General features: G+C 48.4%; 1 protein-coding gene across 5 annotated transcripts in view; it reads left to right on the forward strand.

Annotated features, from left to right (window-relative positions):
• Positions 1–13,230, forward strand: part of PRKCE (protein kinase C epsilon) — a 508,978-nt gene that overhangs the window by 241,787 nt on the left and 253,961 nt on the right. The window contains exons 2-3 of one of the 5 annotated variants that reach the window (XM_061168697.1): positions 11,239–11,265; positions 12,714–12,850. The exons of 3 other annotated variants lie outside the window; for them this stretch is intronic. In XM_061168697.1, coding sequence (XP_061024680.1) covers positions 12,844–12,850 — 7 coding nt within the window. In that variant the 5' untranslated portion in view covers positions 11,239–11,265; positions 12,714–12,843. Of the gene's footprint in view, positions 1–11,238; positions 11,266–12,546; positions 12,851–13,230 lie in introns of those variants that run through there. One more of the 5 variants, XM_061168698.1, reaches the window with a different exon arrangement.

Below are 13,230 nucleotides of genomic sequence, written 5' to 3' on the forward strand. Positions count from 1 at the left end.
CTTGAAGAGAGGAACATGAAAGAATTTGTAGACATATATTCATACAATCACAAACACATGACGTCATTTGCGATCATTAACACATCAGCATGGTTAGGATCTATCCACTAGGAGCCGTCTTTCCTCTCAGTGGGTAATTGAGAAGAGTCCTAAAGGGGTGAGAGTTTTGGTTTTGAGATTAATATGTGCTTGGTAATGTTTAAGGAACAGAAAGCCACTCACCAAAAGAGGACTGGGTTTTTCGAGCCTAGAGACTTGGTTCTACCACACATTGCTCGCATACCTTCGGTAAATCAGGTGTCTACTCGGTTTTTCCTATTAGGTTGTGCTGGGGGTCAAATAAACTAATGCAGTTGAGAGCCCTATGGAAACTGTAAAGCAGTAAAAGAAGCTGGCTCTTGCTGACACTATTACCCCCAGTATTGTTATTGTTGGAAAGGGGTACCCGTGTGAGAGTCAGGGAAGAGTGGGACACAGACATGGATTAGGGAGTAGAGAAAGGGAATTGAAAACCATTCTAGCCAGATGAGTATTTCTTAGGGCTGGAGAAGGCCTATCTCAACCATGAACTCACATGAGGCCATGACAGTTATAGGGATTTCTGTGAAGGAGTGCTGTGTTGGGTCCTTACAGAACACAAAACCTAGTCCATGAGAAAGGTGACTGCCAGGGTAGAATGTGTCAAGAAGACTACATTCTCCAGTCTCTGGGATCAGAAAGTCCTCACTCTTCTTAGACTGGTGTCATGCATTCATTCATTGTTTCAGGAACTATGTATTCATTCCCAGCTGTGTGCCAAGCCCTGTGCTAAGGGCCAGGGAGATACAGTTAAACTGGCGACAGCTTTTTCTCCCCAGCATCCAAATCCAGCCGGAAAGGCTGATGTGCAAACATTTTGAAAAGTTGAAGACTGAGCCTTGGCTGGTGGCCTCATTCCCCAAGCCTGGATTTGAGTTTCAGGAAATAGTTTTCTCAGATGGCCTTATTCTTTCAGAGGTCACATAGCTCTGAAAATTTTATGTCTTTGGAGATTAAACCCTTTTCCCTCCACTGATGTTTATAGGCTCTTGGAGTGTTGGGCAAAGATAAAGCCAGGCAATTGCATTCAGATGGCTGTAATTTCCACTCCTCCTTCCTTCCAAGTCTTAATGGCCAACACCACACAGTTTCCAAAGGCCCTTTCATGCTCTTCCAGAAATGGCAGGGCCTGTAGTTAGTGCTGCACAGAGCAGCTCCTGCCTGAGATTCCGCTTGCTGTCAGCTGGGGCTGTCTGCAGAAAAGGTTGACACCAGTATGGTGAGAAAGCTACCCAGTAGTTGGTTCTCTTTTCTTTTACTTGCTTATATTTCTACTGGGAGGTACTCTAAATATCCAGAAATAATCCTTGTTCTGTGAGCCTAGGCTGAACTGTGAAAGGTAAATTATTTTTATTTAGCTGTTCATGACTTCTGACTGTGCCTTAGGTGGTAAACCAAGTCAAAGTTTTTTCTCATTAGAACCATTAATCTATAACAGACCTAACTGGGAACTGTTGCTTCAGATAAATTCAATTAGCAAAAACAAAAACAAAAAACAAACAAAAAAACAAATCCCAAAACAAAAAACAAGCCAGAAAATAACAAATGTTGATGAGAATGTGGAGAAATTGGAACCCCTTGTGCACTGTTGGCAGGAATGTAAAATGGTGCAGCCATTATGGAAAACAATATGGCGGTTCCTCAAAAAATTAAACATAGAATTACCATATGATTCAGAAATTCTGCTCTTGGGTGTATACTCCAAAAAACTGAAAGCAGGGACTCAAACAAATATTTGTACACCAGTGTTCAGTGCAATATTATTCATGATAGCCAAAAGGTGGAAACAACTCAAATGCCCATTGATAGATGAATGGATTAACAAGATGTGGTATATCCATACAATGGAATTCTGACACATGCTACAACATGGCCAAATCTTGTATGATTCCACTTATATGAGGTCCTAGAGTAGTCAAATTCATAGGGACAGAAAGTAGAATAATGGTTGCTAGGGGATGGGGGAGGTGAGGTTGAAGGGGTTAGCGTTTAATGGTACGGAGTTTCAGTTTGGGAATATGAAATGGATGGTGGTGATAGTTGCACTGCCATCACCAGCCCTGAATGAGGCTCTGGGGATACAACATTGAGCCACGCAGAGGACCTGACTGCAAGGAGATCTTTTAGATTATTTTCTACTGATGGGGGATGGACAATAAACATTTAAAGCATGAGGAAGGTAATACAGGTACTATAAGGACTTTGAGAAACATAAAATCAGGAGTGAATGTGGTAGAGAGCTGTCTCGTACTTGTGTGTGGGGTGGGGGGGCGGTTTAGCTGGGGTGGCCCCGGGAAGGACTCTGAAGAGTTGATATTTGGGCTAAGTCCTGAATGATGAGAAATGATTTGATCAAACTATTGAATATATCTGGACCCCATTTTACCTGAAATTTCATTGAGATTTCTGAGATATAGAAATGGCTACAAAATCCAAAATTTACTATGAATTGTGCTTGCAAAACAAGAGTGTCTGTGTTGCTATTCCTAATTGATTGCTTGAGGATTGAGATGGGGACAAAGAAGGCATTAGCTGTCTAGAATGTTACAGTGTTTCTTACCAAATACCAAGTGCTCAGACCTGGCAGTGTTTTCACCCAGGAAATGTGTTAGCTGGTTCACATATTTTTCCAGGAACTGAATCCAATGAAGTTTGCCATGGGCCTTCTTGGAAAGCCTTTTATGCTTTTTAGAAAATAATTGATTTACAAAAATCAGTTTATTACTGATATTTTTATCACTTGTTATCATTCAAAAGGAGATAAGTCTATTTCACCTTGGAAACCAGGGCTATTTATTTAAAGCTTTGAGTGTGGAGTTTGAAATTTTTTGTATAATTGGCTTGAAATGGAAAGAAATATGCTTCTGGGACAATGAAGTGTGTGCACAGTTGATTTGTATGATGTGTTTAGATTTCCGATTATGTATTTTAGAGACTCCCTTGTTGTTGCCCAGATTTTTCTTTTTAAATCAGAGTCTCAGGGTAGAAAATGAGAACTCCATGAAGACTATGGAAATGCAGTGGAATTGTTAGAAATCTGCATTGCACAGGCCTTGATTCATGATGGAGCTCACAGCGCAATGTCTGTAAAACCCTGAAGCCCTGCCAGGCACATTAAATAAAAGAGTCCTGTGACTTCACTGCTGGAGAGTAGGTCATTTTGCAGTCTGTTCTTTTTTATCAGAGTACATGGCCATCTTTGCCTTAGGATAGTGAAATGGTATTTCCCAGGACAGAAGAATTGAAATCATTTGAATTTCAAAGCTGCAGATCCTATCATATTTGGGAATTTTGACCTATAAACTAATTGGGAAATTATTTCAGCCTCATGGAAATCTCTGGTCTTTGCAGGTCTTTCCCTCCTCCCCTGGTTTGGGTTGGAGTTAGGGTGTCTGCCGGGGGATGGTGACTGATGCGAGGGGGCACACAATGCATGGCTCAGAAGGCAACTCTGAAGTTAAGCTTTTCATCTTTCCTGGCGCACAAGAGAAGCCGGCTCATGACTCTTTTAGGAAAACCATCCCTTGTTTCTGAAACCTGTAACGATTAGAACACGGGGGCATGAATAGACATACTTCTGTCAAAAAGCATTTACCAAAGGCCTACTGGATGCCCGGCCCGTCTTGCAATAAGGGGCTATGGTGAAGCAGGAAAAGTGTCACCCCAGGTAGCTTCAAGCCTGGTTGAGGAGCCAACATATAAAGAATCAGAAAACAATAGCTAAAGAATCAAATCAACATACTTGGATTAATGTCCTGAGGGCATGGGATGTGTGAATTGGTGTGCTGGGAATAATTGCTGAATGAAAAGTCAGAGAAACAAAGAAGGAAGTGGTCAGTGTGGCTGGAGAGGCCAGGAGGTCAGGGAGGCTTCATGGAGCTGGTGGAGGGCGTGGGTGGGCCTTGGAGGGTGGGTGGGCCTTGAAGGAAGATGGTGACAGAAGGGGTCTTGGATCAGGGACAGGAACACTTCTAAAGAACCCAGAGCCCCAGACCTAAACTAGGGCATAGAAAGAAATACTATCTAAAGGGTTAGTTTTGTTTGAAAAACATTCACCTGTTTCTAGCATCCCAATTGTTATCTGTAGGGTTAAGAGGCATTAGATGGGGGGAGTGGCAGCCCGTGTGCTCTGTGGTCGAGTAAGTTTGGATCGTGCTGGAATAAGCAGCTCAGAGTTTCCCCTGCAAGACTCCTCAGGCCTTTCGTACACTGATGTTCACAGTGACTTTCCCAGATGGGCATAGACAGCGTGCAGTTTCCTGCTTATTCAACCACAGAACCATGTTTTTTCCAGGAGGATCCTGTGGGAATAGAGTTCCAAAAAGTATAATCGAGTTGGGGAAATGCTAGCCTAAATGATTTTATTTCAATGTGTTTTTTAGTGCAAGTCACTAGCAATAGAGCCATGTTTTCAGTGGTCTGAAAGCCCAAGGGGATTGATTGGAAGGAAGTTAGAGGGACTTCATTTAAAGAAACCAGTGAATGTGAGTGGTCCTCCAAGAGAGCTCAGACTGGAGTAAAATACCCTGGGGCCATCTTAATTCAGAAGTTATTCCTCAGTATATTGAGACACTTAACATTGGCTTTAAAAAAAATACTATTTTTGTTAATATCCTTCCTTTTCTTCTCTTGAAATACGGGGAAGGATTTTGCACCAACAGTACAGCCTCACCATGGGGACAGAACCCTGGGTCACAGCAGGTGGGGCCGTTAGTGAAGGTACAACTCAGAGCTGGCAGGACTGGAGTTGCAGAAAAAAATACAGGCTGCCCAGTCACATTGAACTTCACATCAACTCTGCATCATTTTCAATATTAACTATGTCCCAAATAGTGCACTGGACATACTAAGACAAAGTATTCATTGTTTATCTGAAATTGAAATTTAACTGGACATCATGTGTTTTTGTTTTCTAAATCTGACGCCCTTGCACAGAATGCTTGGGAAACCTAGACATATGGACCAGAAAGTGACTTAAAATGTAAAGGCAAGGTAGCATGGATCTATTACGAGTTCTTGAGAGCCTGAGTCCTTCTCCTGGGAGATGGGTCACTACATCCTCAAGTTCCCTCTCCACTCCCATTCACTTTTATTACATCTCCCTCAGTTTGGGAGAGTTTATATACGAGAGGTTGCAACCTGGATGGTATTTTATTTGGCTCACACACTTTTAAAAACAAACAAATGTAAGGTCCAAAACTTTACCTTTGGGTAAAAAACACAGATTTTCAGCTTCTTTGGAAAATGCAAAAAGCATATAGTTTCATAGAAGGAAGCCAGTTGTATCTGAACCTAGAAATCTTGAACCCAGAAGGACTACAAATTCCCTGCCTGCAGTGAACACAGTGAGGGCTGGCCCAGTGTAGTCCAGGGCAAATGTCAGGGTGGGGGAGAAAAGAAGAAGATAGGGTTTCTGAATAACCCACCCTCCAGGTTTGGAATTTAAAATGTAATTGAGGACACCGAATAACCTCACATGTGAAAATAAAGCAATGGTTTAAAAATGTGTCTTTGTATTGACTCGAGATGAGAGTTTTGCGAGGGAGAGATGGGCTTGTTTGGGGTACGGGAGGTTCCGGGTGTTCTTTCCCTGCCAAGAGGTGAAATGTCTTAGCTCCACACTCGGTGATGATTACTAAGTGGCCAGGGCTTACCAGCGGGCTCTGCTCAGGGATCTCATAGGGAGGAAAAAGAATCAAGTTAATCTCTTTGTGGAAAAAGTCTCCCTGTGACCTGCTTGGGGGCTGGACCGCCCGTCCCATCTGCATTCTTCTTTTCAATGACTCACCCCTCTCCTCTCTGCCCCAGAAGCTCACCTTTCCCCCAGCCCTGCACGGGACATGCTCCTGAGAGCAGGGACTTGGGGGGAGCATGGGGGCAGCCCCTGTGCTGTGAATGTGTCCGCCGGTCCTGGCGGAGGAGTCAGGGATGCTGGGGAGCTGGGCCATGGGGACTGTGTTTGAGAGCAGGGCTTGGCGCTTCTGCTGACCATTGTACAGACACTGGCAGGGACTCTAAGGTGCCTCTGCGGGCATTGTGGCACAGAGGATCACTGGCTGCCACCAAAGTAAATCACACCACGGGTGCTTGCTGTATCCTATGGCAACAGTAGCTCCTTGTTAATGCAGTGATGCTGGAGGCAGGCAGTATTACAGGCTACTTCACATTGGCTGGGCAAAACCAATGTGAGCCCAGGTCATGAGCATCCTTGATTTATGGCCAAGCCCCAGGAACCTCTTTGCTTCCTCTCCAACATCCCTGCTACCCCTCCCCCCAGCTCCCCAGTTTTGGAATTTGGTAGTGGGAGGAGAGGGAAGCTCCAATAAAATGTTATTCCAGAGGTCAAGCGGAACCCTGAATAATGAGTCCATTAAACTCCACAATCAATATCCAGCTTCTAAACATTATGTATATTGATGAGCTTATTGCTAGGAGACTAGTGCTGAGGGACTTGGAATCCATTTTACTGGGACCAAATTGGTTGTTGATGGGCTATAGTAGACTGTGACTTTAATAATCAGCTAAAAACATCCTGCCATCCAGTAAAACACAGCTTCAGCACATCAGAGCCCTCGTGTACTTTCCTGAAAGCCAGGCAGAGCAGGGCTTTCACTGGGCCCTGCATCATGGCCCTGCGGGCTCTTCCTAAGGGACAGATGGGTTGACCAGGGCCCCGCTGAAGCCTCCGCTGGTGCTGGGATGAACAGAGGGAGACAGGCAGGGAGGGTGGAGGCAAGGGGGTAAGCCTTTCAGCTGTGATGTGAAAACACGATGTGTGCTTCATGAAGGGTGCGTGAGGACTGGCTCTTGGCCCTTGTGGTCAGTGCACACACATGCCGACCTGAACTGCTGACCCAGCTCTGTTCTCGGGACACACAGGTCACAAACTGAGTGAGCTGTGGTTCCCACAGTGGGAAGGAGTTCCCTTTACGGTCTTTTTATCCAAGAGGCTCAGTAGGAGGAAGGCTGTGTTTGTGTGCAGTATGGTGTTCGAGTGTGTGTGTACGCACGGGTGTGTGCAGGGGGGGTGCTTTCAGTGAAGCACTTCAGCCTTCCTTCCCCACCCACACTTCCCAGGTATGGAGCATGACATGGTTTCCCGGAACACACTGGAATCTAATATAAATTCTCCTCTTAATTAGCTGGGCCAGAGCTGGTCAGATAGTCACTAAGGCCAAGTTGAAGAGTCTCGAGCTCCTGGCCTGTCGGGCATCTCCTGCTCCTTTGGGCTTCTGCTGGGTATAGAGATGCTGAGTTTGGGGGTCTAGTGCTGCGCATAGGGCATAGCCTGGGCCAGGACACTGTCAAGTTTTGGAGAACAGGTTTCTGGAGGCAGGAAGTTGCAGGTAATTAGGTTAGTTAAGCCCTTACAGCTCTCCAGCTGGGGAACTGCTCTGAGATACTCTGGAGATTTAAAATTGTGCATTTACTAAAACAAAGCCCAAACACCCACAGTTAAACCAAGGTGAGCCCCTTCTCCCTGTGGTGCTGTGCACTGCTCCGCTCGGTTTGAGTCGGGGGAGGGTTTTAGGGTTTCCCACGTTCTCTCTGAATATCTTTCATCTGCTTCTGAACACAGGCCTGGCTGGTGTGACCCCGGGTCATTCCTCAGTCTTACCCTGTGCCGGGGTGTGGTGGGCAGCTGCCTCTGCCTCAGCAGGGTGCTGCGTTCCTCCACGTGTCCCCTGGTTACAGGGCAGCGGGAGCAGGGGCCATGATCTGTTGCTGCTGGCCCACCGCCCTCTGTCAGGCAGGAGCTCTGGGTGTCAGTGTTCCAGCAGCTTCTGAGATGCCTGGCTGGGTGTGCAAGGCCTGCTGAGGCCAGGGGTGGGGGAAGGGAGCAGCACTGTTGGAGATTGGTTCCCCCGCTTGGCTGGGCCAGTGTTCGGCAGGGGGTCTGCCTGGAGGGCTGCACTGGGCTTCTCATCAGACCAGGTCCAGAGGACCTGGTGGGGGTCCCGGGTGGATGAGGGTGCACAGATGGCATCCCTCTCACGCCCCCTGTGGGCACCGTGCTGGGTGGTGCCCCTGGTCAGCTCCAGAACAAGGGAGGGGAGAAAGACAGTCAGAGGGGCCCCCGAGTGCATTAAATTGCTGAAGAGCAAAGGTTAAAACCCTTGAAGTGATTGGATCAGCAATGGGGGAGGAAGCCGGAGAGAAGAAAATTGAGTCTTAAGTATCACGGAGCATCTGACTGGGAGTGAAAGGGTTTTAAGTTGGCAAAAGGGAGAAATAAATTGGCCCCTGTTGAGCTACTTTCAGGAATTAGAGGCAGACCAACTGGATATTGAGGAAACATTTGAATGTACTGGATTATGTTTGGTTTCAGAGGCTAAGAATGTCTGAGGCCCTTCTGTGTTTTCTGAAGAGCTTCTGGGGTTACTCTCCTGCAGAATTAGGGAAAAATCAGACTAGACTGGATTTATCCCTGGCAGGAAGGTAACCACGGTAGAATGCATTTCCCACTTGTCCTACTAGACTTTCCCTGCTGTGGAGGTGGCACTCGAGGGTGTGGCTGACTCTTGTCATGCACACGCCTTGTGTTTTCCCCCAAAGCCAGTCTGCACGGCCTTGATTGCATCACGAACTGTTCTATCCTGGAGAAGGGGCAGCGGCCTAGAGCAAGTGGGAAGCTTGGTTCCGAGGCCCAGATCTGCCCTGGGCCTGCTCTCCAAGGCTGAGCAGAGCAGATCTGAGCCTGCTTGCGTCCCGGCATCGCTCTGGCACTTCCCCACTTGGGTGACCATCAGCAAACTCCTTGCCTCTCTGGGTCCCTGGGCCCCATCCTAAACTGGGCACACCGGTAGTATCTGCTTCTAGCCTTGTGCCGATTAGATGGGTTAGGATTTATGGAGTGCTGGGAACAGTGCCTGGCATCTATATTAATAAAGAAAACATTGTCCAAAATGATCTCTCATGTCTCTCCCAGTTTTCATTTCTGTAATTCTGTTTCATCTTCTCAAACCTCTAAGGTGGGGAGTGTGATTATCACCTTATTTTGGAGATAGGAAAAGCACAAGGAGACTTTGGGTACATTTTCTGAGTGCAGGTGGTTGGTTAATGGATGGAAAACCAAGAACTGGGTTCAGAAGGGGAAGGAATTGCATTAGAGTTGAGGGGCCCCGACTGTTCTCCATTCCCCAGTCTTGTCATTGGCCCTAGGGGCCCGCTTCTCAGGCACAGGATGAAGATGATAAGGCAAGTCCTAGGCATTGGGAAGAAACAGTGCTGAGGAGGCAGCCGGGCCCCTGGCCATGGGAGGAGGCTGGCAGGCCAGTTGCTGCACAGCCTGGAGGGAGGAGGGAAGGGGAGGGCTCCAGGGTCTCGGCTTGAAAGCTCAGAGCACAGCCTACTTCTGAGTGCTAAGGAAGTGTGACCGGAAGTGGCTACTCCAGCCACTCATGCCCTTTGGACAAAGGCCTAGCATCTGGAAAGACGCATTTCCCACAGTGCCAAAGGGGCCGACCCACAGGTTGTCCTGAGTGGAGAAGAGGAGAAAGCTGTCATCTGAAGGGGCCCATCTAGCCTATCGGTTTCTTGCTAGAAGCCGGCATGGCCTGCGTGGGGATCCTGCTCCTTACCAGATGATCAGGATGCAGGGGCTACAGTAACTCATCAGGATTAAGGCAGATGGTAAAAGTTCACCAAATACCCAACCAAGGAGTCTCACCCCTGCCACCACCACCCCACTCCCTAGCTCTCGGGTACCAGAGCAGCGTTTCCTCAAATGTTAACTGCACAGGAGTATGCCTCGCGTTACCATGCAGATTCTGACTCAGTGGGTAAGGGTATGGCCGCCGATTCTGTGTGTCTACCCAGCTGCCAGTCTTGCTGTGGCTGCTGTTCAGGGACCTCGTCGAGAAGTGAGGATCTAGAGGGCACGCTGCCTGGCCTGGGTGTCTTTCCATCAAGAGCCCTCCCTCCTGTGCACGCGCTCTATTTTCCTCCTCACACTCACAGGTTTCTCAACACCAGCCAGATGGGAACAAGCCTGAGTGAGGCTAATGAGGTCCCACCGGGGCAAAGTGGAGAACCTCTCTGAGGTGTTGCTTTCTCCGATAGGAAAGGACTATTCTCCAGGGTTGGCAAAACCCTGGCGAGAGGGGAGCAGGCAGGCTGTGCCTCCCGCCTCCTTCCTCCGAGCCCTGCAGTCATCTATTCAGGCAGCTTTCTACTTAGCACTCTGATTTCTGTGTCCAATCGATTGGCCACTGTTTGTGCCATGTAAAAATGCATGACTGAGTTTTGACCTTGAAGCCAGCCAGCCAGCCAGCCATGCAGGCTTCTGTCTTTCACTGTCTTTGAACTTAGAGAAAGATGAGGGAAGAAAAACAGCAAATTGTTTTGCCAAAATAATGTTGTCATTAGTAATACAACCTTTTTGCATTAAATCCTGTAATTATTAATAGTATGATAATACCACTCTCTTCCATTTGTAGATTATATTATGTTTTACAAAGCACGTTCACAGTCAAACTGCCTTTATGAGATGAAAGGAGATTATCGTCTTCAGGAAACTGAGGCTCAGATTGGTTTAGGAGCTTGCCAAAGGTCACAGGGCAGTGGCTAACAGAACTGGGATGCGTGCACATCTTATTAGAGTGATATTGACAGTTCCATAGACTTGCCGACGCTGCGGGTCATAATTTGCCTCATCCCAAACACTGTGATTCCATACCAAGGAAGACTGTTAAGGTGTGGTCAACCCGTAGCTGAGTGTTTAGGACTGTTCCTGAAATGATGTTGGCCATATTGTTCCTAAAGTGCGTAGCTGAGAATGCTCTGACATTTAACAAGTGTTAAAATAGCAACTAAAGCCAACAAAATCAGCAAAAACAAATAAAACCATAGGGAAATAAGCTAGAAAATGTGTTTTAAATTATTCAACCTCTCCCTTCCTCTCTTCCTCTCTACACACACACACACACACACACACACACACACACACACACACACACACACACACACACACACACACACACACACACACCCTCCACCCCCTCCCCCCCCCTTAGTGTTAGCTTTCCTGGCAGGGTTAACCTTCCACAGTGAAGCATTTAGAAAAGCCATCCAGGCAGGGATCAGTCGTGCAGTGCTTGTTGAAGTCGTTCCTGGAACGTCCCCTCCGGGTCACCATACCTGTGTCCTTCCTTCGGACAGGCATTCCAAGCCACTGCCCGTAACAAGGTAGGCCAAACACATGGACAACCACAACTTAATTTCCCCCAAACCTTCTTTAGGTCCTTATTCCACAGGCTGCGTAGGGTTGCCATGGAGACCGTCTACTGCCTCCTCCCTCAGACAGAGCCGGAATCTCATTTCTGGTTATGTGCAAGGTAGAAGCGACAGAGTGGCATTTCTGTAAATGGCCCTTTCCAGTAAACTCCCCCCACCGCCTCCACCCAGCCAAGTGCCCAGGAATGTGTGAGCAGGGCACCCAAACTCACGCTGCAGGGTACTTAAAAAACAAAGCAAAACAAAACACCTGAGAATAATCACTTCTAAGTTCCATGTGTAGTTAATGATTCTAGGAATGCCACTGCTAAGTTGCTGTTTAAAAAAAAAAAAATGTCACCACGCACAAGCGGAGCCTCCCCACAAAACAGTCTCTGAAGGCCATTGTCACCATGGACCGGTTGTTCTGGAGTCCGGAGGGAGCTGCGTGCTTAGTCCTGGACTGGGAGCAACTGGGAAGTGGGAGGAGGCGGTGGTGAGGAATCTGGAGAGCGCTGAAATGGGGCCCGAACATGCCTTTCCGATTCTAGTGCTGCCTTGGGGCTCAGGCCACTCGGTGGGCAGGGGCACGGGGGCACCGGGCGCAGAGGCAGGCTGCGGGTCAGATCCTGACTCTTTCACTTACCAGCTCAGGGTCTTCGGGTGAGTTTCTTAATATTTTAGAGCCCCAGCTTCTTTCTCCTTCCTCAGGAAGGCGGTCACGAGCATCACGTGACCTGGTGTGTGTTGAAGGGCCCAGCACGAAGCAGGTCCTCGATGGACACTAGTTCAGTCTTCTCCTTCCCACCATAGAGGAGGGTGGGGCAGGGGCGGAGGGGTGGGCAGGGAGGTCCCGAGGCTGGGCGACAGCACAGCCAGGGCTTGGGGGCCGGAGCTGTGGGTGTGGAAGGCGCAGTGAGCAGTCCCGGGAGATGCTGCATGGAGACCCACCGCCAATTCCCGGCCCAGCAGCAGCCCACGTGGCGTGGGGGCCTGTGAGGAGTGTGTGCTGAGGGCAGCTTGTCGAGGTCACGGCTCTCGGCGGGGTGGGGAGGGAATGGGGACTGAGGCAAGAAGCGATGCCCATCACAGAATGAAAACCGGAACTGCTGTGCATGGGTGGATGATTTCAGTGTTGTTGAGCTGGGCCGATCGCTGTGGGCTGCTCACGTGTGTGCGCCGCGGTTCAGACTTAAGGAAGGGCTTGTGTCTTCTGCCTCAGTGTCCCAAGAGGTACTGACCATTGGCATTTTCCGCCTAAAGCAGTTTTCTTTACAACTTGCCCTGGACGGGAATCCAGGGAAAATGCTTCTCAATCAACATTAAGAAGATAGGGTCATTTAAGACCAACAAACAAGAAAAAGCTGTGTCTTTTCCTATAAACGCCTTCCCCAGCCCCACCACTATGCACCTCTCCCCAGCATTTCTGAAAACACGAATTGCTGAGGAAATGGGCTGCGGCGTGGACGACGCCTGCCCAACACCAGAGGATGAGTGTTCTGCTTTCCAGAGGCGCTGCGTTGTGCACCCGGAGCGTGGCAGTCTCTCGGGATGACAGGTCAGTGAATCCCAAATGTGGCCCGAGCAGCTGTGACTCTCCATCTCCAGGAGGCCATGCCCCTGGGCTGCACGTGGTCTCATTTCCCCTAAACCCTGGAGACCGTATGAGAAACTGCTTTGCAAGAGTATTCTTTGCAAGCCCTGCGTGGAGGCAGAGGGTGGATTGATGAGATGAGCACTCAGAGTGTCTGTCAGTCTCAGTTTCCTGAGACTTCAGGAACCTTCCAGGCCAAAGGATAACTGGACCGCTCATGTTGTCTGGCTTCCAAGACTGGAGACAGTGTGGTGCAGTGGTTACAGGTGGGGTGTTGACAAAGAAACTAGAGAAAAAAAGAGAATCTTTAGTTTGCCGGGGAGCCAGGGGAATCCTGCTCAAAC

This window comes from Eubalaena glacialis, chromosome 14, assembly GCF_028564815.1.
Source record: "Eubalaena glacialis isolate mEubGla1 chromosome 14, mEubGla1.1.hap2.+ XY, whole genome shotgun sequence".
Taxonomy (NCBI): Eukaryota; Metazoa; Chordata; class Mammalia; order Artiodactyla; family Balaenidae; genus Eubalaena; species Eubalaena glacialis.